At 45.2% G+C, this 27,272-nt stretch overlaps 1 protein-coding gene across 2 annotated transcripts in view; it reads right to left on the bottom strand.

The window, feature by feature from the left end:
* LOC144511884 (collagen alpha-6(VI) chain-like) overlaps window positions 1–27,272 on the bottom strand; it is a 158,239-nt gene that overhangs the window by 32,269 nt on the left and 98,698 nt on the right. For both annotated transcript variants that reach the window (XM_078242317.1, XM_078242325.1), the window contains exons 26-31: window positions 22,275–22,340; window positions 15,879–15,932; window positions 13,997–14,032; window positions 10,497–10,559; window positions 8,661–8,723; window positions 2,061–2,123 (exon numbers count right to left, since the gene is read on the bottom strand). In XM_078242317.1, coding sequence (XP_078098443.1) covers window positions 2,061–2,123; window positions 8,661–8,723; window positions 10,497–10,559; window positions 13,997–14,032; window positions 15,879–15,932; window positions 22,275–22,340 — 345 coding nt within the window. The remainder of the gene's footprint in view (window positions 1–2,060; window positions 2,124–8,660; window positions 8,724–10,496; window positions 10,560–13,996; window positions 14,033–15,878; window positions 15,933–22,274; window positions 22,341–27,272) is intronic.

The following is a 27,272-nucleotide window of genomic DNA, read 5'->3' as shown; positions in this document are numbered from 1 at the left end:
GAAGAAGGAGTCTGTGCCCACTCAGCTTGGGAATGGATTGAATCACGGAAGGAGGTCAATGGCCTTGGAAGGGGCATCGGAGATATGAAGGGTTGGTTGGTGATCACGGGGGAGGTGCCCATTCTTGGGATGAGAGATCACCGAGTATGCAGTGGGATGATCACAGTGGTGGCTCTGATCGCAGGATGGGTGGGGAAGCAGGTTTATGTGGGGGGGATCAGGAGGAAGAACTCACGTTCATTCTGGCCCACCAGCACTGCTGGAAAGTACTTTCCCACTTCCTCATAGAAGCTCTCACCTTCTTTTAGCTGACAGGTTTCCAGAAACCTGGGAAATCTAACCAGCCAGGGTTAAACCTGGGTGAGAGACAAAGTAAGAGGCACGTAATCTCATTAAAATTTTTAAATAAGTAACCCTCATTTTGATGGTAGATTGGTTGACTGTGGCCCATGTTAAAACCAGAAGAGAATGGGTTTAAGACAGGTTGAGTTTGAGATTCTCAAAATTTTAATATCTCACTTGACCAAAAAGCATCCATCTTTGGGGAATAAAATTCCCTTCAACATTTAAGTAACATTGACATGTCCTTATCCTATATAGAAGTCCAGACACTTTGGGCAGAATTCTCCTATCTGGGAGTAAATCCCATGGCGGGGTTGGGAATGTAGCATGTTTCCCGATACAGGGGTTGGTCGGAAACCATGCCACATCTCCCAGCCCTGACTTCATTAATTATGCTCCCAGGGGTTTAATGCCATATTCTGTGGTGGGGCAGTCATAGTGGCACAAGCCCCACTATCACAGCAGGGTGTCTTATTTAAATAGTGCTCAACATCATGCACCCACCATTGAAGAAAGGTGATGGATCTCCAGGAACACTCTGAGGCTGGAAGATAGACCACCTCGATGACACTGAATCTAGAAGCTACACCTGATAGATGCTTCCCCCACCTGCTGCTGTGGTGTTCTGGGGCCTAGGGTTGCTGGAGGCTTCCGTCCCGAACTCTGGAGGTAGCCAGATATTGTACAGGTGAGTTCAGCCTTCTACACATCATGTTATTCCGGATATGTTTTGGGCTGGCGTGCTTACCTGCTGGCTTCGCACGTTGGCTCAGTGGTTAGCATTGCTGCCTCACAGCGCCAGGGACCTGGGTTCAATTCCCAGCTTGGGTCACTGTCTGTGCGGAGTCTGCACCTTCTCCCCGTGTCTGCGTGGGTTTCCTCTGGGTGCTTCAGTTTCCTCCCACTGTCCGAAAGACGTGCTGGTTAGGTGCATCAGCCACGCTAAATTCTCCCTCAGTGTACCCGAACAGGCGCCGGACTGTGATGACTAGGGGATTTTCACAGTAACTTCATTGCAGTGTTAATGTAAGCCTACTTGTGACACTAATCAATAAACTCAAACTGATTAGGTGCTGGTAGACAATTTCAGTCAGGCCTTCATCTGCATCCCACGAGCAGGATGCAAACTAGCTTCACACCGATGGGTTTCCCCATCTGGCATGGCAGGCACCAGCAGAAGATCTGCGGGACAGTCAAGCTGGCATAAAACTGATTTTTGCACTCCTGATGAAATTCCCCCTCCCACTGACCCACCATTGAACCCACCGGTGGGGCCATGGGAGAATTCCGCCCTGTGTGAGTTTAAGGAGCAAGTTTATTTTGTGTATCGGAAAGCTTTACTTCCCAGTGTACATATGTGCTGATGCACCATGCACATTGAGATAAATGTTATTATAGAATGGGAGCGGGGAGGGAGAGAATTTTCCTGTCCCGTCCACCACGGGAATCGTAGTGGGCAGGTGGGCGGACCATGCAAAGGTCTGTTGATCTCGTGCGGGATTTTCCGGTTTTGGGGCGAGCGTGGCCAGAAAACCCCACCCTAGAATTCCCAACCTGCAGCATCACATATTGAGAATTCGCCCAATTGCACTTTTGATGGATGGCACACTGATCTTCATGGCTGAATTTCCTAGACTCTTGGTAAACAATATTCTGCAACAGGATTACAGAATCAGGAAACCCATTTTTCTGAAACTAAATATAAAAGGCACACTTACTGGATGTCCTTTTGTTCCAGGATCACCATCTATTCCGTTTTCACCAAGAACTCCATTTGGACCCTGTCATATCATTAACACAAAAATATTGGTTACAGCTACAGGACATTACGAGGTCATTTCATTTCATCTCAAAACACACAATTGTTGCTAACTCTGCTTTGTAGTGAGCAGTGAGAGGAGACATAGGGTGGAATTTTATCGCCCCACCCACCACGGGAATTGGAGCGGGCGAGGGGCGGACAATGGAAAGGTTCATTGACCTCGGACGGAATTTTACAGTTTTGGGATGAGCGAGACCCGGTGGTGGGTGGGTTTCCTCCGGGTGCTCCGGTTTCCTCCCACACTCCAAGGATGTCTGGGTTCGGCTGATTGGCCATGTTAAATTGCTCCTTAGTGTCAAGGGGAACTAGGGTATATATGTGGGGTTATGGGAATAGGGCTTGGGTGGGATTGTTGTCGGTGCAGGCTCGATGGGCCAAATGGTCTCTTTCTGCACTGTAGGGATTCTATGAGGCCATAAATCCTGCCCGTAAAGATATATAATGTACTGTTCTCCCAATTGTTCTTGACTGAGCTTGAGAAAGACCAAATTAGATAAAATTGGGATTGCCATTCATGTCTAATCCTGACATCTCTACAGGCCTTAATGTTTTTCCTACTGATCTCCAGAATTATTACTCATCATCCTCAAACTTATTGTAAATTGTAATTCATAGTATAGACTGAACTGTTATGAGGTACTTCACCAAACTTTCGAAATGGTGTGAAACTACAATCTGAAAATAAATTAGCCAATTTTTGTATTAACTCTCTTTTACTCTACTTATTATCAGTACTCCCCCACGTTTCAAAATTTTTTTGTGCACAATCTTAGGGTGAAATGAAACCCACAAAATAAAATGTTCGTTATCTGTCTGTCCCAATCTGTCTATTGATCCATTCACTTCCTGTAGTGATATTCTTGTGCTTTCTACATGTCACCCAAATCAGTATGTGGATTCCATTTGCTTTAGGATTTCTGCTGGGGTTTATTTACAGCTGGATCTGTACAAGCAGGAGAGCAATCTCTCAATATGTCCTCAGAAAATGCTGGACAATTGCAGCAGGCCTGACAGGATTTGTGGAGAGAGAATACAGCCAACATTTCGAGTCTGGATGACCCTTTGTCAGCTCTGATGAAGGGTCATGATGCCTTCCAGGTGCCTGGTTCACCTGCATGTTGAGCTTCTAAAGGAACTCTTAATGCAAAGATAAATCTTTCATGTTAAAAATGAGCCAAATAGAAACTGAGTAACAGAAAATTTAGCTACACAAATATAGGGATTGAATTTGAATTTGATTTATTGTCGCATGTATTGGTGTACAGTGAAAAGTATTGTTTCTTGCGTGCTATACAGATAAAGCATACTGTTCATAGAGTGCATAGAGGAGAAGGAAAGGAGGGTGCAAATGTAGTGTTGCAATCATAGGTAGGGTGTAGAGAAAGATCAGCTTAATGTAAGGTAGGTCCATTCAAACGTTTGACGGCAGCAGGGAAGAAGCTTTACAAATACAGAAATAATGATTGCGAAATTTCCGAGTTTGGAAATCCAAGAATCCACATATCCTGTTGGTGCTTTGACAACTCTTCCAGATCTTGTTATGATGTGATCTTCTGTAGGTTTCGCCTTTGGCTGTTCTTGATTCGCAGATGTGCCGTCAGTGTGTCGATGGTTGACATGTGCCAGTATTTTACAACCTCGCTCGGGCGAGGCTCATAAAATCCCGCCTGAGGCCAATGGAGAATTCTGTTCTGTGAGCCGCGTCCACCCTGATTCCGGGATGGACGTGGCGGTAAAATTCCGGCTATGGTGTTCAATCCCATTGGCGTTGTCCGGGTGTGTTCCTCTATGTTGGCTGTGGTCAATTGGCGTATTGTGCATTCCTTTTAGGTGCTTTTGTTTCTCCTCAATATTGCTCCATTGGACTTCATAATATTTGGGCTCATTGCACACTTTGGATATCTCTGCGGGTAACCGTGTTCCCATTGTGTGGTTTGCAATCCTGATCTTTTGTCCAAGTGTTGCTGAGATAGCTCCTCACTTGCTTGTGGTCTTCCGTCACCCTCTCTTGTTTTCTGAGAAATGTGTCCCGCATCTTGGAAGAATTTGGACAGCTGGTGACTTGGCAAAAGTGTCCCACTTGCCTTCCAAACATGATCTCTGCTTATGATATTATAATCCCAGCTGACATTACTGCTGGACGGGTGGTCCCAGAATAGAACCCTGGCTCTAAAGACTGTAACTTACACTTTTAATTTAGAAAACATGGATAAACAGAGTTGCAGGACTGTCAATTAGCTTTTAACAACAAAAAAACATTTATGAAGTATGAATGTTTGACTTTTTTGAGGAGGTAACTAAGTGTGTTGATGAAGGTAGGGCAGTTGATGTCATATACATGGATTTTAGTAAGGCGTTTGATAAGGTCCCCCATGGTCGGCTTATGATGAAAGTGAGGAGGTGTGGGATAGAGGGAAAGTTGGCCGATTGGATAGGTAACTGGCTGTCTGATTGAAGACAGAGGGTGGTGGTGGATGGAAAATTTTCGGATTGGAGGCAGGTTGCTAGCGGAGTGCCACAGGGATCAGTGCTTGGTCCTCTGCTCTTTGTGATTTTTATTAATGACTTAGAGGAGGGGGCTGAAGGGTGGATCAGTAAATTTGCTGATGACACCAAGATTGGTGGAGTAGTGGATGAGGTGGAGGGCTGTTGTAGGCTGCAAAGAGACATAGATAGGATGCAAAGCTGGGCTGAAAAATGGCAAATGGAGTTTAACCCTGAGAAATGTGAGGTGATTCATTTTGGTAGGACTAATTTAAATGTGGATTACAAGGTCAAAGGTAGCGTTCTGATCTCCAGAGAGATCTTGGGGTCCATATCCACAGATCTCTAAAGGTTGCCACTCAAGTGGATAGAGCTGTGAAGACGGCCTATAGTGAGTTAGCTTTTATTAACAGGGGATTGGAGTTTAAGAGCCGTGGGGTTATGCTGCAACTGTACAGGACCTTGGTGAGACCACATTTGGAATATTGTGCGCAGTTCTGGTCACCTCACTATAAGAAGAATGTGGAAGCGCTGGAAAGAGTGCAGAGGAGATTTTCCAGGATGCTGCCTTGTTTGGAGGGTAGGTCTTATGAGGAAAGGTTGCGGGAGCTAGGCCTGTTCTCTCTGGAGCGGAGGAAGCTGAGGGGAGACTTAATAGAGGTTTATAAAATGATGAAGGGGATAGATCGAGTGAACGTTCAAAGACTATTTCCTCGGGTGGATGGAGCTATTACAAGGGGGCATAACTATAGGGTTCATGGTGGGAGATATAGGAAGGATATCAGGGGTAGGTTCTTTACACAGAGAGTGGTTGGGGTGTGGAATGGACTGCCTGCAGTGATAGTGGAGTCAGACACTTTAGGAACATTTAAGCGGTTATTGGATAGGCACATGGAGCATACCAGGATGATAGGGAGTGGGATAGCTTGATCTTGGTTTCAGATAAAGCTCGGCACAACATCGTGGGCCGAAGGGCCTGTTCTGTGCTGTACTGTTCTATGTTCTATGTAATACAATACTCCTTCACCCCCACTTAACTTCACAGATTTTAAGGGTAACACTGGTTACACAATATATCTTATGCTATAATATCCTCAGTCAACACACAGTCCCTGTAACCCCACAGGCTAACTGTGTTGAGAACCACACCTCACTCTGAAACCAAATGGCAGTTGCTGCCCAATCAATCGAATGTAGATTTCTCTTCAAATCCTCTCCAAATGATTATTACACCATGAAAGGACTGATCTCACTGGACTTTCACATCAGCATTTACCAACTCCATTCTCAAAAAAACACACCTTAGAATCTTCTTTCAAACAATGCTTTCTCTCAGTTGCTCCCAACAAAGATCCGCTTCCAGGTTTTACAACTCTCCTTTCAATATTCCTTTGTCTTGAATAGCCACATGTTTTCAAACTTTAATGCAAACTCTCAAATCCAGCCACCAATTGACTACTGTTGCTCCAAAGCCTGGAATAAGGATACCAACCTTACGATTGCTTCAGATATACCTGGTTTTTCCCTAGGCAATTTCACCCAGGTCTGCATTTCTCTGTTCTGTCTGCAGTTTCAATGAACAGTACCCTATTCAAATTCCAGTTGCTGTTTTCCTTTTGACGTTAATCTTCATGGAAACCTCTCTTTCCATTACCTAGTTACTAGAACTATTTAGTTTCTAGCACTGTATGGCTTTCCTGCTTCTAGCAAAACCATGAGAGTTACCTTCTCTCTCATTGCCAAGATCCAACTGCTAAGAATTCAGCTAAAGTTCACACAAAAAGCCTTCTTACTCTAAAGGTGCCCCTGGTTGCTAAGCAGCAGCTCATTCTTTCTCCAATGCTCTTGTTCAACTTTCACGTCGAAAACTCCCTAAGCACAATGCAGGCACAGTTTGAACTGGAACCAAAAACCGCCATGCATGCAGCACCTTTGTTTAACCTGAATCTAACTAGAGCTTTACCCTTCTTACACAGAAACACTAACTTAAACCCACTTAAATCTACAGCATAATTCTAATATCCAACAATACAACCATAAATCACTTAAAACTACCTCTGCTTCCTGACTGTCATAGAGTCCTTTTGTGCAGAAGGAGGTTCTTTGGCTCATCTAGTCTGCATCAACTCTCTGACAGAGCATCTTACCCAGGCCAGCCCTGGGTAACTGCAAGGTATTCACTGGCCCAACATTTAAAGGATTAACTTTGCGACGTGATGGGATTTTTCCGAGTTACAAACCAGATGTTCACAGCAAGTCATCTGGTGAAACAGACAGATCAGTAACTGGGGCAATGATCTATAAACTGTGATGAGGAGCAATTTAACCAATGGTCACTGTGCTGGGGAGAATACCAGACCGGAACAGCTATTAACTGAACAGTCTCCCGGAAATCAGTGATTTGGAATTGTTCCCTGCTCTACAAACATCACTTTGAAGTGCTCGGAATAAATATCCTGGGGGAGAGAGTGATAAAAATCTTTAGCTGTCGGTGCCAGATCTAGCAATAAGCTGCCATGGCTAACGACGCACGATTTGATCTTTCTTACTTCCCATGAATTTGAGGCAAGGAGGTGGTTGTTGCTGTGCACAGCATCGTTCAAAACGGAATGGGATTTACTGAAGGTGGAAGTAAGGTCATTGGAGTTCAGCCATATCAACACAGCATGGGAATGGGAAGGTTCAAATAAAAACAGAACATGGATGAACAACTCAGCAGGTCTGGCAGTATTTGTGGTGAGAGAGACAGAGACAATGGACGGAATTCTCCCAAAACATTTCTAAGTGTCATAATGGTGAGAATAATGGAGTGATCCATGTCGGTTTCTCAGGCGCGCTCTGCATTGCAACCCTCACCCAGTCATTTTTTTGGAGAGTTGGGAGTTTTGCACCAGCCCTGGGGGGTGGGGGGAGGGGGGGGGGGGGGGGGGGGGAGTGAGAATGGTGGTGGACATGGGGCTAAATATGCTGGTGAGCCCGGCTTCAGAGTGCTTGGGCGCCGTTTTGCAAGGGCACCTCGATCTAATAGTGCACTGGGAAACCCCCTCCCTTACCCCATGGACATAGGACCCCCTTTCCCCCCCCCCCCCCCACTCAATGGCAGCATATCCCCTCCTCCCTGACACAGGTTGTCAGCATCAGGGCATCGGGGCCCACCCGCTGGGTCCCCTTGTCCGATCCCAATATGCACCCGCAACAGAAGCCTTGACAAGACCACCATCAGGACCGCCTGCACGATCCACCCCAGTCAAACCCCACCTAGGCCCCACGCCCACTCAGGCCCCACCATCTCAACACTGCCTCTGGCACACTGGTGGTGCCCAATGTGCAGTTATCCAGTGGCCACTGCTGGGCACTGTCAACGTGCCAGGTGGGCCCTGCCCGATGGTCACCACCCAGCCATACCCCCGACCACTGAGGGCTTCAGTGGTCTCTGGGCTGCTGGGTGTGGCCATCGCGTCAGGTCTCCGCTAGTGGAGATCAGTAGTGATTCTTGCTGCAGGCCGGTGAATTCCGTGTGCTGGGAATGGAATGGGCTAAACGTATTTAAACACTACTTTAAACATGCTAATAGGCCTTGCATCCTTTCTGGGCATAAACCGGTTCATGCCATTGGAAAGGGACCAGGAAAATGGCAAACTGTTAAGCGCAGAGCACAAAACTGATTTTTAGGCTCGCATACAATTCTCCAGGTTCGGCGCGATCTACTAACGGTGAGGTGAGGTCAGAGAACCAGCCCCAATGCTTTGGGTCTGTGTGACTCTTGTTCAGAGCTGAAGAGAGGTAGAAGTATGATGGGTTCTATATTGTGAAGAGAAGGGATGGAGCAAAATAGAGAGTCAGTTATCAGTAGGAGCTCAGGACAGATTTGATAAAGATGGACACAAGACAAAGGGTACAGTGATGATAGTGTTACAGACTTCGGCAGGTGTTAACAGTGGCATAAAGGTCAGTTAGCAGAAAATGTTAATAGCAGAACAAGGCTCAGTACTCTCTGAAATATAATGCAAACCTGCTGTCCTCTGGATCCACTCCCAGCTCTCTGACCTTTTGATCCAGGCCTTCCAGGATCTCCCTTTGCCAAAACAAAAACATAAATCAGATGTTGCTTGCACGTTTTGAGTTACTAGATGTTAAGTATTTAAATAATAAATTAAAATCATCTAATCGTGAGCCAGGAAGGAAGCATATAGAAGCTTAACCAAACTACTCATTCAAAAATTCATTTCATAAACTCTTCAGGCACAAATGGTCAGATCTCAGTTGCGGACAGAAAACATAGCAAACAAGCAATAATGGAAGGAATGAATTTTTCTAATGCCCCTTTTCTGTTTTTTTCCCCTCATACGTACAAATATCCAGGATGTAAAATAGTGTTTGTGACTTAAGAGATCACAATTGCCCAGATCTTCCGGCCTACGAATAGTTGAAGACTTGATGTACCCCAAAGGATGAATAATGGGTTTCCTTAGAAGTACCAAGGTGATGACTCAATGGGGAATTGCTCAGAAAGTCTGTACTTCTGATAGGCCCCTTACTCCCTGGGAACCTCTGAGAAAGTTTCCCACTCCGAGTTAGAATCAGAGAGGTTGGACAGTTCCAATTTACTTATCTGGATAATTACCCAGGAAATGTTACAAATAAAACCTAGTCTTACTGCTGCGTAACTATATGATTGACCCCCCCGCCCCCCTCCACTTCATCAGTCATGGGTGACATCTCCAACTGCCTCCACCCTTGACTCACAACTTTGCAATTCCCCTTGACCTCCCAATTAATCCCTGACCCTGGGTGACACTCCCCTGACCCCAAGACTGGCCTCCTGACACTCCCGCCTACTCTCAACTCTCAGGTCTCCATCCTCCTGACCTGACTTGACCCAACACCACCATCCAACTACGCCACCAAACCGAATTACCTCACAACCTAAACTGACTAGTGCCCGACCTGACCCCACAAACCCCAACCTGACGTGACTAGCCTGGGCTTTCCCCCAGAGCGCTATGACCCGATCCTCCCAACTGACCCTCCCTCCCGACGACCCAATCAGGCTGGCCCCCAACCTGACAACCCCTCTTGAATCGACCAGATTACCCCCAACCCTCTTATCCATTTATAAGAGGAGGCGATGGCCTAATGATATTATCGCTTGACTATTAATCAAGGAAACCCAGCTCATGTTCGAGGGACACGGGTTTGAATCCAGCAGATGGTGGAATTTGACTTTAAAAAATCATGGAACTAAAAATCCACTAATGACCATGAAACCATTGTTGATTGTGAGAAAAACCCATCTGGTTCACTAATGTTCTTTAGGGAAGGAAATCAGACTGTGGTCGCCACTGCAGCCTGATTGCTGGGTTATGCCGAATGCTGGAGCACTGAACCCCCGCTCTGTTGCGCAGGCCAACTGGCAAATGTGAACCGATCTCTGATTATTGGTCCCAGCCAGCCTTCAACTTTCCTTAATTGGCTGCTTGTGGGTGGGTAACCCTTCCACCTCCGATTCTGTCTCCAGGAAAATAGCTCAGGGATGGAATGGTGCTGTCAAATCAGTAAGCTTTTTCCTTATTCATTCATGGGACATGGGCTTTGCTGGTTGGCCATCATCTATTGCCGCTCCTTAGTTGCCCTTGGAGTCTAGTTGAGAGTCAACAACATTGCTGTGGCTCTGGAGTCACATATAGGCCAGGCCAGGTAAGGACAGCAGATTTCCTTCCTTCAAGGACATTAGTGAACCAGATGGAGTTTTCTGACAATCGACAAGGGTTTCATGGTCATCAGTAGATTCTTAATTCCAGATACAGCGTTAATCTTGTCAATAAGTATTGATCTTGCAGTTAGTTACCTGTGGTCCTCGGGTTCCTACATCTCCTTTACGTCCTGGCTTTCCATCACTTCCAGTTTGTCCCTTTGCAAAACACAGGCCAGTTTTAATGGTGAGACATTTGATGGATGAACTGAGTTAACCTCTCTATGGAAAAATACACAATGCTGCAACAAAATAATAAGCTAGGCTTTGTCATGCCTTATGTTGTTGTATGGATAAAGCTGAAATCTTTAGATCAGTGGTTCCCAAAGAGTGTGGTGCGAGAGAGGATGGCAAGTGTGGCGGGAAGATTCAAGGACAATCAAAGAAACATTTAAACATGGATATGTAGCTGCATTGTTTTATACTTTCTGGATGTCCCATGATCATATTATAAACTAGTTGTGTTCTATGTTCTGAATCAAGCACTGCTAGGAGTTGGTTTTTTTTCCGAATGTATTTCTTTTCAATAAAAAATTTGGTGTGGCGCGAGCAAATTTTTATTCCGAAAGTGCGACCCAGTGAAAAATGTTTGGGAACCACTGCTTTAGATGAAGCTCCACAGCTGGACAAGAAATAAATATCTGGAGGTTAAAAGAGCATGGGTGCTTAAAAAGGCAGTTTTTTTTTTAACACATTGTGATCCCTCCAGTTTTGTGGAACCAACCCAATATCCCCAAGTTCAAATCAGAACTGTAGGTTGGGGCAGAGGCAAACTATAACTCTTATTTCAATAAGACACAATTGATCTAATTATTATTAAAACTGCAAATAGTAAAGATATTAATTAATGAGGTAATAAACAACAGGAGGGCATGTAAACTGCAAATTCTGGTATGAGATGAAGGATTAAAGCAACACCTCAGTCATTATCCCCATTGTGCCCGCCACAAGAATCAGAGTGGGCTACGGGCAGACGATGGAAAGGTCTGTTGACCTCGGGCAGGACTTTATGGTTTCGGGAAGAGTGAGGCTGTAAACTCCCACCCATAATGTTTAATTTCAGACACGGACAATGATGATTAATGATTGCAGTGAGTTTCACTGCTTCTGTCCCTTTCTATCTTATCTTATCCCCAATATGGATTACAAGAATGCAAAAGGAGAAAGAAACAATATGATTTCATCCAGACCACAGTGGCACAGTGGTTAGCACTGCCAGGATGCAGGTTCGATTCCCGGCTTGGGTGACTGTGTGGAATCTGCACGTTCTCCCCATGTCTGTGTGGGATTCCTCCGGATACACTGGTTTCCTCCCACAATCCAAAGATGTGCAGGTTAGGTGCACTGGCCATGCTAAATTCTCCCTCCGTGTACCAAGCAGGCGCTGGAGTGTGGCGACCAGGGGATTTTCACAGTAACTTCATGGCAGTATTAATGTGACACTAATAAATAAAATAATACATGAATTCTGAATTCTGTTCAACCTACCTGCCTTGCAGGGGTGAATGTTTATTTTCGAAGCCTGGGTTATAATCTCTAGTGGAGTGGGCCACAATCCCTTATAGAAGCCAAAACAGAAAAATGCTGGAAAATCTCAGCAGGTCTGACAGCATCTGTGGAGAGAGATTAGAGCCAATGCTTTGAGTCTAGATGACCCTTCGTCAGAGCTGTTTACAATAAAGATAGCTTCATACTGAGCTCTGATGAAACGTCATCTGGACTCGAAACGTTGGCTCTATTCTCTCTCCACAGATGCTGTCAAACCTGCTGAGATTTTCCAGCATTTTTCTGTTCTTGTTTCAGATTCCAGCATCCTCTTATGGGATCTTATGGGATCTTATGGGAAAGCCATCCAGCTTTCATTGTACTGATTTCAAAGGAACAGATATTTGGTTTGTTCTATGACAGGAAGTTAATTCCCTTCACTGTGATGTAGTGAAGACAATTGAACTCAATCTGCCTCAACTGTCTGCTGTCCCTCACACTCTATTCTGACAATGAAAACTAGGGGTTTGTTTAAAACCAAAATTCCAGTAGTTTCATGATCAGCATTGCTGAGATTTGCATTTTATTCCAGATTTTAATTCCGATTAATTGATTGTAAATTGCCCAAATGCTGAGGTAGGATTTGAATTTGTGTTTCTTTGGGGTATAGAGTGAAATGGGCGATGCCAAATTGATTGCCCATTGATTAAACTTCAATTGAAAATGATGCACAGCTAATTCAGTAACACTCATTTGAGATCATTATCCAAAATTAAAACCACCCCGAATGTGGGCAAAGATTACTCTGCCAAATGTACCTTGACACTTATTAAATTCAAATATGCACTGATGCAACAAGTGGCAGTATGATTTGTGATCATGATCACACTGTCAACTTATACAGGGCTCTTCTGAATTTATGCGCAGAAAAAACCATTTAACAATGAGGGCACTAAACACAGCCACGCAGTGTGAGACCACACAGGACTCCCACACCAGTTCAAGTCACATGAGATGCAACTCCATCCAGTGTGAAGCAGCATTTTTAAAAATGCACTTTCACAATTACCCAGGAAGGCAACTGCATCATGATTCTGTATTTTTTTTACTTTATTCTTTCATTGGATGTGGCTGTCGCTGGCTAGGCCAGCATTTGATACCCATCCCTGACTGCCCCTTGAACTAGTGGCTCGAGGTAATTTCAGAGTTCAGTAGGTAGGAGTCAACCACATTGCTGTAGATTTGGAGTCATATGTAGGCCAGACCCGGGTAAGGACAGCAGATTTCCTTCCCTAAATGGCATTAGTGAACCAGATGGGTTTTTAGGACAATTAACAATGGTTTTATGGTCATCATTGGATTTTTAATTCCAGATTTTTTATTGAATTCAAATTTTGCCATTTGCCATGGTGGGATTTGAACCCGGGTCCCCAGAGCATTACCATGGATCTCTGGCTTACAAGTACAGCGACAACACCACAATGCCACTGCCTCCCCTTCTGATGCTGCTGTTCTCAGGCATACTCAAGACTGTTTCAGAAAATACAGATTGATCAACTATGCAGGTAGTGATCGCTATGGATCATTGATGTAGCATTTGCAACGGGTAAACTCTTAATTCCAAAATCATTTTGAAAGGTGAAGCTGGTTCAAGTCAGACCTACTCCATATTTTGAATTTAATACTTTTAGCTCCACTTGGATTCAGATATGTTGGAACACTTTTAGCACAACATCAGATTTTTTGAACCCAGTCAATACACATCTAATATTTCTAATACCACACTTTAGAAAGTTACTGAAAGAATCTTAGCTGTAGAACATAATAAGAGACCCAACAAAATAGTATTGAGTTAAAACCTGGGTTGAATTCACTGTCATGTTCAATGTTATGATGTGGAGATGCCGGCGTTGGACTGGGGTAAACACAGTAAGGAGTCGAACAACACCAGGTTAAACCTGTTGGGCTTTAACCTGGTGTTGTTAGACTTCTTACTATGTTCAATGTTAGCCATTCCTATTGACATTAGTTACAGGTCATGCGATAAATTACAAACAAAAACTTCTACGACACAATGTTGAAACAATTTTAAACAACAGAAACAAATTCACCTTTGTGCCGAGCCTTCCTCTTAAACCTTCTGGACCCTAAAGAAAATAAAACACATTTTCAAGGTTATTTAAAACTTCTAGTGGATAATAAACTGTTTGTGAAGAAAAGTAATTTCCATGATTCCCCTCCAGCCCCAGGAGCACCATGGAATCCCTACATCACAGAAGGAAGCAATTCGGTCCATTGAGTCTGCACCGACTCTCCGAAAGAGCATCTTAGCCACCCCCCCTCACCTCCACGCCCCCCCCCCCAACCTCCACCCCCCCCCCACCTCCACCCCCCCCACCTCCACCCCCCCCCACCTCCACCCCCCCCACCTCCACCCGCCCCCCCACCTCCACCCGCCCCCCCACCTCCACTCCCCCCCCACCTCCACTCCCCCCCACCTCCACTCCCCCCCCACCTCCACCTCCCCCCCACCTCCACGCCCCCCCCCCCCCCCCCCCCCCCCCACCTCCACCGCCGCCCCCCCCGCCTTGTACATTTCCTTATACATTTATACTTCATTTAAAGTGCAGCCATCAACTTGTTCTCATTCTTCAGTCGCAGGAAGTAGTAAGTAGATGAGTGAACCAACAGGTTGCACCAATTCAGTGACTCACACTGGGCAAGTGAATCAGAAAACTGGTTAAAGCTAACGGGGTAATTTGTTTTATCTTCACTACCTGGCAATAACTTGGCAGAGCAATTGCCTGGTTAATATGGAACCTGCCTAACTTTCATTCCATTGAAATGATTGATCTATGATCTGCTTCACCAGGTGTCTGCTGAAGATGACAATTTGTCCCCAAGCACAGCAATGTGACTGATATTCAATAAAAAAATTCAGGCTTCCTGTACAGATGGACCTGAGTAACTGTTTATTGGAACATATGATGTGCCAGTGTTGGACTGGGGTGAGCACAGGAAGAAGTTTCACAACACCAGGTTAAAGTCCAGCAGGTTTATTTGGAATCACAAGCTTTTGAAGTGCTCATGAGTGACTCACCTGATGAAGGAGCAGCACTCTGAAAGCTCGTGATTCCAAATAAACCTGTTGGACGTTAACCTGGTTTTGTGAGACTTCTTACTGAAGCTGGAACCTTTTGGGGGTAAACAATATGGTTCAAAGGTAGAGATTCTTCTGCTACTTGTTAAGTGCATACAGATGGGAGCCATGCGCAGATGAGATCCAGGGTCATATGATGTTTTAATGAGACCTTGTTGGAATGGTATGCAGCAAAGTGGCTGAGTGCAAGGGTGGCTCTTTTGGAGACTTGGAATGCGAATGTGTCATAAAAGTTGAGGAGATATGACCTTCTGTCATTGGTACTTTGATGCAAATGACTGTTTTGGAGACTAGATTCATTCACAAAGGATAGTGCATCTATGACAAGTAGATTGCTGGGGCCAGGATCAATTATTTTTTCCCCTTTTGCTGGCTCCCTCACCACCTGTTACAGACCCAGTCTAGTGGCTATTTCATTTCGGACTTGACCAGTTCAGTCAGCAGTGGTGCTACCGAGCTGCTCTTGGTTGATAGATATTGAAGTTTTCCACTCAGAGTACATTCTGAGCCCTCTGGATGGAAATATCTATTTTGCAAGGGTACAGGTGTTAGTTCATTGGATCTAATGGATTAAAATCCTTTTTTTCCCCAGCCCTATGACTTTTCTTCATTCAGCTATTGTTGAAGAAAATTGGGAATCACTAAACACAAAACAATCATCCATCATAGCTTTCTTTCATGCTCCCAACATTTTGGCAATAATTTTCAATAAAGTTACAAGAAAGGTAGGAATTTTTGTTCCTGTTTCGTTTGATCACTAGTCGATCCCTAACAAATGAATTAATTTGGGAATACATTCAACATTCTCCCAATGAAGTGATAATTCTTCTTACAGGATTGCCTGGAACTCCAGCAGACCCTCCAACACCAGGAGTTCCCATCTCACCCTGCAAAAGAAAGTTATTAACATTATTTGAACTCGAAAAGCAATATTCCACGGTCAGTGTTCAAAAATACACAAATGCATTGTAATTCAAAGAAGTGCAACGGTAAGGTAAAATATTCCCTGTTTTCTAAATTACAGAAAGAAGCTTAGAATTTTGCTTGGAATTTGCTTGGGAGCTTGGAACTTTCCTTTGAACTGTTCCTATCCTTAGAAATGATGTGGAGATACCGGGGTTGGATTGGGGTGGGCACGGTAAGAAGTCTCACAACACCAGGTTAAAGTCCAAAAGGTTTATTTGGAATCACAAGCTTTTGGAGCACTGCTCCTTCATCAGGTGACTCAGTAGCACTCCGAAAGCTCGTGATTCCAAATAGACCTGTTAGACTTTAACCTGGTGTTGTGAGACTTCTTACCGTATCTTTAGAAAAACACAATTCCCCATTTGTTAATGCTATTTTTAGCACCTATTAGAACCTTCAGCAGGAGAGGTCAGAGCCAGGGGTCACAGTTTGAGGGTAAGGGGTAAAACTTTTAGGACTGAGGTGAGAAGAAATTTCTTCACCCAGAGAGTTGTGAAGCTGTGGAATTCACTACCACAGGAAGTAGTTGAGGCCAAAACGTTGTCTGATTTCAAGAAGAAATTAAATATAGCTCTCGAGGCTAAAGGGATCAAGGATCAAGGGATATGGGGGGGGAGCGGGTTCAGGATATTAAATCTGATGATCAGCCATGATCAAAATGAATGGCGGAGCAGACTGGAAGGGCTGAATGGCCTACTCTTACTCTTATGTTTCTATGTTTCTAAAACAGGGATAAGGACAAACTAAAAGCTTAAAAAAGTTGCCTATTTTTTGCAGATCAACATTTTTCTTTCATAGAATCATAACAACACCTGCACAAGCTCCTGCTATTGGGCCTTTTGGGACTGTACCATGCTTGGCCTAAATATAGCTAGCTCCTCCATTTGGCTGCTTGTTTATCTCACCCTTTAATGCCTTTCTAATATCTAGAGTCTGTCTAATTCCCTCGGAAATACCATAATCAGCGCAGATTCAGTAGCCACCTACAATTCATATTTTAATTATCTCAGAGTGGAAAAAAAAACTCCTGTTAGTTTGGACACTGTTGGGCGCCATAGTCATGGTTCAGTGGTAACATTCTGTCCACTGGGCCAGTCAGTTGTGGGTTTAACTTCGACTCCAGAGATAAGGCGGCACAGTGGCGCAGTGGTTAGCACTGCTGCCTCATAGCGCCGGGGACCCGGGGTCAAATCTGGCCTCGGGTCACTATCTGTGCGAAGTTTGCACGTTCTCCCTGTGTCTGTGTGGGTTTCCTCCGGGTGCTCCAGTTTCTGCCCACAGTCCAAAGATGTGCTGGTTAAGTGGATTGATCAGGCTAAATTACCCATTAGTGTCAGGGGGATTCGCAGGGTCCTTGTTGCTTGTAGTGTACATTAATGATCTGGATGTGAATATAGGAGGTATGAGGTAAGTTCGCCGATGACACAAAAAATTGGTGGTGTGGTAAATAGTGAGGAGCAAAGCCTTAGGTTACAAGATGATATAGATGGGTTAGTCAGATGGGCAGAACAGTGGCAAATGGAATTTAATCCTGAAAATATGAGGTAATGCATTTTGGGAGGATTAACAAGGCAAGGGAGTATACAATAATTAGTCAAACCCTAGGAAGTACAGAGGGTCAGAGAGGTCTTTGTGTGCTTGTCCATAGATCTCTGAAGACAGCAGGACAGGTAGATAAGGTGGTTAAAAAGGCATATGGGATTCTTGCCTTTATTAACCAAGGCATAGAATATAAGTCATGATGCGGAGATGCCGGCGTTGGACTGGGGTAAACACAGTAAGACGTCTCACAACACCAGGTTAAAGTCCAACAGGTTTATTTGGTCCAACAGGTTTATTTTGCTACCAAATAAACCTGTTGGACTTTAACCTGGTGTTGTGAGACTTCTTACATAGAATATAAGAGCAGGGAGGTTATGATGGAGCTGTATAAAATGCTGGTTAGGACACAGCTGGAGTACGGTGTGCAGTTCTGGTCACCACACTATAGGAAGGATGTGATTTTACTGGAGAAGTTGCAGAGGAGATTCACCAGGATGCTGCCTGGGCTGGAGCGTTTCAGCTATCGGCAGAGACTGGATAGGCTGGTGTTGTTTTCCTTGGAGAGGGAAGACAAAGGGGAAACCTGATTGAGGTGAATGAGGGTTATAGATACAGTGGATAGGAAGGAACTTTTCCCCTTAGCAGCGGAGTCAATAATCAGTGAGCATAGATTCAAATTAAGGGGCAGGAGGTTTAAAGGAGATGCGAGGAGAATCTTTTCTCTCAAAGGGTGTTCAGAATCTGCAACTCACTGTCTGAAAAGATGGTAGAGGAAGGAACCCTCACAACATTTGAGAAGTATAATTAATTATAATTAAGCATAATTAAGGACTCCACGCACCCCAGACATTCTCTCTTCCACCTTTTTCCATCAGGAAAAAGATACAAAAGTCTACCAGCCGACTCAAGAACAGCTTCTTCCCTGCTGCTGTCAGACTCTTGAATGGATTTACCTTGCATTAAGTTGATCTTTCTCTACATGCTAGCTATGACTATAACACTACATTCTGCACTCTCTGGTTTCCTTCTCTATGAACGGTATGCTTTGTCTGTATAGCGCGCAAGAAACAATACTTTTCACTTTATGTTAATACATGTGACAACAATAAATCAAATTAAATCAAAAGTATTTAGGTGAGCACCCGAAATGCCATAGCATACAAGGCAAAGAACCAAGCGCTGGAAAATGGGATTGGAATAGATAGGTGCTTGATGGCCAGTGTGAGTACGATGGGCCGAAGGTTGGGGCGGATGGCGAGGGGCGGGGTGGGGGGGGGGGGGGGGGGCGGTGGGGGGAGGGGGGTGGATGAGGATTTAAGCATCAGATGGTTTGAGGCAGATTCAGAGCTGGGTAATGCTATAGGGTTATAAATAGACCATCAATATGGTGGAGATGGGTGGTCAGATGCTCACTTCAGTTGGCAGGTAAGGATCACCAGGAAAGGGAGGTAGAGTTCCTTCCCTCAAAGACATTGGGAATAAGAGCAGGCTTTTGATGAAAGCACAGGGTCAAAGGTAGGGTTCTGAAGACTGTGGAGGAACAGAGAGATCTTGGGGTCCATATCCACAGATCTCTAAAGGTTGCCACTCAAGTGGATAGAGCTGTGAAGAAGGCCTATAGTGTGTTAGCTTTTATTAACAGGGGGTTGGAGTTTAAGAGCCGTTGGATTATGCTGCAACTGTACAGGACCTTGGTGAGACCACATTTGGAGTATTGCATGCAGTTCTGGTCACCTCACTATAAGAAGGATGTGGAAGCGCTGGAAAGAGTGCAGAGGAGATTTACCAGGATGCTGCCTGGTTTGGAGGGTAGGTCTTATGAGGAAAGGTTGCGGGAGCTAGGCCTGTTCTCTCTGGAGCGGAGGAGGCTGAGGGGAGACTTAATAGAGGTTTATAAAATGATGAAGGGGATAGATAGAGTGAACGTTCAAAGACTATTTCCTCGGGTGGATGGAGCTATTACAAGGGGGCATAACTATAGGGTTCGTGGTGGGAGATACAGGAAGGATATCAGAGGTAGGTTCTTTACGCAGAGAGTGGTTGGGGTGTGGAATGGACTGCCTGCAGTGATAGTGGAGTCAGACACTTTAGGAACATTTAAGCGGTTATTGGATAGGCACATGGAGCACACCAGGATGATAGGGAGTGGGATAGCTTGATCTTGGTTTCAGATAAAGCTCGGCACAACATCGTGGGCCGAAGGGCCTGTTCTGCGCTGTACTGTTCTATGTTCTATGTTCACCCTTGTTAATCCTAAATGTTTTCAGCGGAATTGAAATAATCAACCTGTCGTGATGGGATTTGAACTCACAGGCTGGATTTTCATCACCCAGGCAAATAGCAGGAGTCATGAAATTTCTGAGCTCGGCTTTCCAGCCTCAGAAAAATTCCCCGCAAAGGCATTATCTTCATTGCCAGGGAGTGGGTGGGAATGGGAATTGGGCTAGTTAATCAGGGGACAAAGTTGGAGGCAAACACAGATGCTGAGGCAGTCAGTTTAAAGGATACACCTCAGTGCTGTGGAACGTCATCCCCATTAAAATCATAGAAATCATAGAAACCCTACAGTACAGAAAGAGGCCATTCGGCCCATCGAGTCTGCACCGACCACAATCCCACCCAGGCCCTACCCCCATATCCCTACATATTCTACCCACTAATCCCTCTAATCTACGCATCTCAGGACACTAAGGGGCAATTTTAGCATGGCCAATCAACCTAACCTGCACATCTTTGGACTGTGGGAGGAAACCGGAGCACCCGGAGGAAACCCACGCAGACACGAGGAGAATGCGCAAACTCCACACAGACAGTGACCCAAGCCGGGAATCGAACCCAGGTCCCTGGAGCTGTGAAGCAGCAGTGCTAACCACTGTGCTACCGTGCCGTCCAAAGTAAAATAAAAACAGAAATGCCCTCCACACACTTTCATGCCCCATCTATACCACCTTATGCTCTCATGACAGACTGTGCCCCCCACCTAACTGACATGGTCCCTCATAACCCTCCACTGACCACCATGCCCTTGATTTCCCCCAATACCAAGCTATCCCCCTCCACCCAACCCCATGGCTCTTATGCTATGGCGCCCCCATGCCCATTGATCCACCATACACTGTATAGAACCAATGAACCCCATAATGACAATACTATGGGCTTTATTTTACCGTTTTGATTCTAAGTGCTGGGCAGACTTGAAACTGGGAGTGTTTCAGATCCGAGTTTTAGACCCGTTCTGAGGCGCCCCCGTACGCACTCTGCCTGCAAAAATATCAGCAATTCCTGTGGGCGAGGCTTAACGCGCCCAAAATCCTGCAGCTCCGATTGGCGCCTCCAACTGCGCATGCGCAGAAAAAAGATGATAGAATGCGGCTCCCCTGCCACATCACTCCTGCATCGGATAATGCCTCCCCCTGGTCCCCCAAACATTGCCCCACCCCTCCAACATTACTGACCCCCTCATCCCCCCACCACCCAGACAGATCGCGGGCCCCTCCCCTTCCCCCTCACTGATCTCAGGCAGAATGGCAGCAGGCCTCACATCCCTCCCCCCCCCCCCCACCCCCACCGATTTCAAGCAGAGAGCACTTTCGCTCGGCACTTATCTCCTCACTAACTGGAGCGCCCGAATCGGACGTTTGCAGAGCATGTCTGTTTCATGCCGATTCTGGATGCGCGAACGTGATGGTAAAGGGGAAAGTGCTGGTGAAGTTGGGCGTGCAGCCCATTAAGTCAATTTAAATGCATGCAAATGCGCCTGTTTTGGGCCTTGGTGAAGGGGGAACTGGCATGGAGGTGAGCACAGATCGCGCTATTCACCTCACGCCTGACTTTGCCAAGTTTTCTCGCCTGAAAATGGGTGCAACTTGATAGTAAAATCAGGCCCTTCATGTTAAAAAAGCTTTATAAAAGTCATTCATTCATTACTTTCCACTATATTAAGAAATTCTCTCAATACATCCAGACCCTTTAAAGAATCAACAGCAGAAACTGAAAGCACTTGAAAATTCTTGTGTAAATAGATATTGTGAAATTGACAGCACAGATCAGAGCTAAATTTGTCAATTAAACAAGTTTTCCTTGAGGCTCATGTATTTCATCAAAGTAATAGATTTCTAGGCTCTTAGCGAAGTATTCTTTGTGACTCAACAAAAATCTAGACCACAATTCCTGGATTGATTAACCTTTTAAACAACTATCCCAGTAATATAACTGCGACATGACCTCATCCACTGTATTCCTTGCCTCATTGTACTATCTCTCTGGAATGTAGAATCATTATTTTTCCAATCTACATCAAGATAACAAATGACAATATAGTGCATGACAGATATATGGCTGGATTCAGTCTACCCAACAGGGGTCTCACCCAGCAGTTGGAGAACAGGGTACCACTGCAAGTTCCATGGGGGAGGCCCAATGGTATTAAGTGCCCTTTAGGCATTTAAGTGGACACCCTCAGGCTTCTCTGGGTCCAGGTCCCCTGTGGCGCAAGTCCCCAGCACCGAGAGCTGCCGACTAATCCATTGCTCGTTAGCATTAGGAATCCTACGACAGCCCTTCTGCCCTCTGACATAATCAGGGAGGGTTTGCTGCCACTGGGGGATTGGCACAGGGCCCCTGCAGCGATTAAACGGGCTCAGCCAGCATAGTTCCCTCCATGACAGACAGCATTAAATCCAGCCCTTAGAGTCAAACAGAAATGTGATAAAATAAGATACCTGTTGCCCTGGGGTTCCTATTTCGCCTTTTTCACCTGTTACCTGCGTACTGACGCCATGTGTGCCCTTAAATGGAAAAAACAGAGAAGCGTCAACAATTTTTGAAAAGAATGATTCCTCTCCCTGCTCCAAGAACAGTTTCTGACCTTAACATTTTCCATTTTCTTTCCAGATTGTGAGAAGTTTGTTGCACATTTAAAGTTTATTTATTGGTGTCACAAGTAGGCTAACATTAACACTGCAATGAAGTTACTGTGAAAATCCCCGAGTTGCCACACTTCTGTGCCTGTTTGGGTACACTGAGGGAGAATTTAGCATGGCCAGTGCCATCTAAATTCTAACCAGCACGTCTTTCGAATCCGGGTCCCTGGAGCTGTGAGGCCGCAGTGCTAACCACTGTGCCACCGTGCCGCCCGTATTAGATGCTCTACTCTGGGCATTTGTAAGTTCCAATTTAAAATGGGAAAATGTTTACCACGTGATGCAAATTGTGCTGTTAACAGAGCCCGGTTAATTGTGCAGATAGGGATAGTGACCAAAATTCTCCCAACTCGCCCATCACAGGAATTGTAGCGGGCGAGACAGAAAACTTGACGGACCATTCAGAGGTCCACTGAACTTGGGTGGGAATTTTTGGTCTTGGGGTGCACGTGCTGGAGAATCCTGCCCCACATCTTATCGTCCGAAACCACAGCACCCGGAGGAAACCCATGCAGACACAAGGAGAACGTGCAGACTCTGCACAGACAGTTACCCAAACCGGGAATTGAACCCAGGTCCCTGGCGCTCTGAGGCAGCAGTGTGCCACTGTATATTTCCGGCATTCATAAGTTTTGTTGCAAAAGTGTTTGAGATTTCCTCTCCTAATTTTAAAATCCAGGTGTGTATCCCCCCTGACCAACCCAACCCTCGCTTGCTCTCTCCTTGTGAGTAACACCATTGCAGTCAATGTCTGCAATCATCTTCCCATTGGTAAAGTATGAATTCTGCATTGGGCCATGACCACAGGAAACCTGCAAGTGATTTATTAAGCATTAAATGAAATAAAAAAATTTTGATACCACTCTGTACATGACCCCAGCAAAACTAAATCAAACCCCTGTTTTGTATTACACTTAGGTAGACAGAAAACTGTGCCAACTTTTCTGGAAATTCTAACAGTGGAATTGTGCAATATGTTTGGAACATTATGGGGACTATTAAGAAAATTATCAAGAGTGGGTGTGGGTCTGAGGGCATTTGCATTTCCCTTTCTCCCTTTTGAGTTTTGGTTGTAATTCAGCCCAAGGGGCTGAATTTTTCAGCTCTCCCCACCAGTGGGATTTTCCAGTCCCGCAAATGGCAAGCCACCTCTGCTGCTGGAAGACCCACTATGTTGTCAGGATGGTCTGGAAAATCCCCTCAGTCATCTCTCTCTGTTGAAGTCAATTAAAATGAAAAAATGGGGAGGTGTAAAGTGGGTGGCTGAAAGGATATGGCCTCGTGTACACTGTCGCCAACAAGCAGAATTATCCCCTACCCCTCTTGTTCCTCAGGGGTCGACAGGTGTCACAGCCTGAGGCAGGGGTCACAGTCTGAGGCAGGGGTCGTCACAGTCTGAGGATTCAGGGTAGACCATTTAGGACAGAGGTGAGGAGACATTTCTTCACCCAAAGAATGGTGAGCCTGTGGAGTTCATTACCACAGGAAGTAGTTGATGCCAAAACATTGAATGTATTCAGGAGGCGTGATGCACCATCAACTACGAGGACTCCAGCGAGTGAGCGAAAATAACAGGCTTTTAATCGCAAAGAACTGGAACACACCCTTGTAGCTAACCTGGCTCAGACTGAGGCAGGGAGGAGGGACCATCACCTTTATACCTCGTTCAGGTGGAAAGGGAGGAGTCTCAGGTGGAAAGGGAGGAGTCTCGGGACAGGTGCAGCAAGGGTATGTCCAGGCATACAACATGTAATTACAGTGGGTCACCACAAGGTGGCTGGATATAACACTTGGCACGAATGGGATCAAAGGTTATGGGGAAAAAACAGGATTAGGCTATTGAGTTGAATGATCAGCCATGATCATAATGAATGGCAGAGCAGGCTCAAAGGTCAAATAGCCTCCTCCTGCTCCTATCTTCTATGTTTCTATGTCTATGTTGCTATGTTCCTTCCCATGGAGCTATCTGGGTTGCTTTCTATTCTTGCACTGAATGAAGAATGAAAAATTTTGCTCTCTCTCATGATCACCTTCCCTTTTTAATCAGTGATGTACTAAATAAATGTGACAAAAGCATACACAGGACTCTGAGGGCTTGAACTTGATCGAGCAATATACAATTATATCACTGCGAGTGTGGTCAAGTTGCCAATTAATTTGGTACATTATCCAATTCTTTGTGATCCCATGATTGTGTTTGACACCAAATGAACAGAGAGGAAGAGTTGTACACTCAAAGCCATCTCGATGACTCAGGGTCATGAGACCTCCTGTTGCAATATATCCGCACATTGTTTAATTATCCTATTTTGTGATCTGAAATACTTTTGCACTAGCAATTGAGGGTAGCTATTAAAACTACGTTGCTTTTGCTTACTGATTATTAAACCATATAATTAGGCAAGAAGTATCATATCAGAATAGAATGTTTTAAGAATGATAAGAGGAACATATGATTATGGATGTCTCTCACAATCTAATGCCAGAAAACACATTGCCTCCCCCGTAACATAGCTTGTTGACTCAATGGGCTGAATTTTCATGCAGGCTTCAGTTGTAAAGTTGCCTGGTGTTTCACTGAAAGGCATGCAGGCTTGTATCATTTGGCTAGGTCCACTGGCTCTGTTTTCACTCAAATCTGGCTTTTCTTCAGGCACAGTGGAGTTTTTTAAAGCTTTTTTTCCCCTTTCTTTTCAATTTATTTTTATTCATTTGTGGGACATGGGTATCACTGGCTGACCAGCATTTTTTGCCCATCCCTAGTTGCCCTTGGAGAGCAGTTGAGAGTCAACCACATTGCTTTGGCTCCGGAGTCACATGTAGACCAGACCAGGGTAAGGACGGCAGATTTCCTTCCTTAAAGGACATAGTGAACCAGATGGTTTTTTCCGACAATTGACAATGGTTTCATGGTCATCAGTAGATTCTTAATTCCGGATATTTTTTATTGGATTCAAATTCCATCAGCTGCTGTGGCAGGATTCGAGCCTGGGTCCCCAGAACATTAGCTGAGTTTCTGGATTAATAGTCTAGCGATAATACCACTAGGCCATTGCCTCCCCCTTGGGATTTAGCCAGGTCCATTCACTCTGCCTCTAAACCTGATGAGATCTGGCTTTTTATTTGCACAGCGGATTCTTTCGCTGCTGTTCAGCCTTTTCTCCCTCTTTGGAATTTTGCTCAGTCTTTCTGAGATTTAGCTAGGTCATTTGACTCCATTCGATCAGATCTGGCACTAGACCTTCATGTCTTTAAGGAGCTTTTTATTTAGATGCTTTCCAACTGTGCTTTCAAATTGGGCGCTCTGCTCTCAGGTCAAGCTTTAGCTTCTTTAGTGTTTCTTGTTTTTAAATTCGGAATTCCAGCTTCTCTGGGATTTTGAGGTCCATCCTTCACTGCTGCTATGTTGTAAAGATTGTTTGGTGTTTCACAGAGAGAATTGGAGGCTTCAATGATTCAACAGAAACCATTTATTGGTAGTCTTTAACAATGTGCCTATCTAAAGTACTGCCAGGCATAGCTGCTGGGCAGGATTCTTCGGCCTCCCAGCTAGGTGTTTCTCGCGGCAGGAGGCTGCACACTGTTCACCAGTGATGGTATCTTCTGGTCTCATTGCTGTCAATGGGATTTCCCAGTGATTCCATCCCACTTGGAAACCCGCGATAGGAGTGCGCCCGCTATCTCCGAGCCTACTCCTTCCATACTCTACAGTCTACTATCATGCAACTCTCGACTTCATTATATGGGCGGTACTGTTCTCCAATCCCACATTAACCTTTACTCTGTCGAAGACCCTCTATCCTCACAGGCATTGGGATTGAGTGAGAATCCGGAACTCGCACTTGCTGGCAACGGGATCGGGCTCATAACCTTCCTGTAGGTGGCCTCTTGTTTGGTTAGCTCCGAACTTGCCCTCTACTTGGGACAGGCTGCCAATGCTGCAGGACCAATCAGCAAGACAGCGGCTCTAGAATCTCAGTAGGCCATACGAGAAATTGAATAACCAGCATTTAGACCAGTAGGTAAATTGGGATGGAGGGAACCTCTCTGCTAAGTTGGTCTTGGCTTCGATTGCGGCTTGCCATTAATTCAACTCCGTCTTTGTGCATGGAGCTCCAGGTCTAATGGCCCCTTGTTTTGCACAGTAAGAAGTCTCACAACACTAGGTTAAAGTCCAACAGGTTTATTCGGCAGCACAAGCTTTTGGAGTCTTGCTCCTTCATCAGGTGTTGTGAGACTTCTTACTGTGCTTACCCCAGTCCAACGCCGGCATCTCTACATCATGGCCTTTGTTTTGCCACAGGGAATCTGCCTCCACTGAGCTGTAGGCTTTGATCTGCGCACAGCTCCACTGCCAACAAAATTGCGGAGAGGCTCCAAAATCAGGCCTATTTGAGACCTCAACAATGTTAATTAGTTGCCCACTTCTGTGGAGCTTACAGTCAATCTGCCAGCCAGCCCACCACATGGTGACTTCCCTAGCAGAATGAATCAGGGAGCAATCAAAATGTAGCTCCTCCTACCTTCCTCACCCTCACCCCCAAAACCCCCCCGCCCCATCCCATCTCTCATCCTACCACTAGGGGGACAGGGAAAATTGAGTTCAACAATTCGAATTCAATTCTAATATCATGTATTAATAAGAAGAAACGTTGATACAGATTATAAGATCAAACTGGTTTGCAGCTTTCAGTCCATTTGTTTGAACGCGAACTGGGCCTTCCAGAGACGAAATGCAATGAGCTACAAGAATCAATTAACCATCCAATCGTTTATACAACAATAGCCTTGGACAAA

Source organism: Mustelus asterias, chromosome 2 (genome assembly GCF_964213995.1).
Source record: "Mustelus asterias chromosome 2, sMusAst1.hap1.1, whole genome shotgun sequence".
NCBI classification, from domain to species: domain Eukaryota; kingdom Metazoa; phylum Chordata; class Chondrichthyes; order Carcharhiniformes; family Triakidae; genus Mustelus; species Mustelus asterias.
This window is presented reverse-complemented; position numbering and strand designations above follow the sequence as displayed.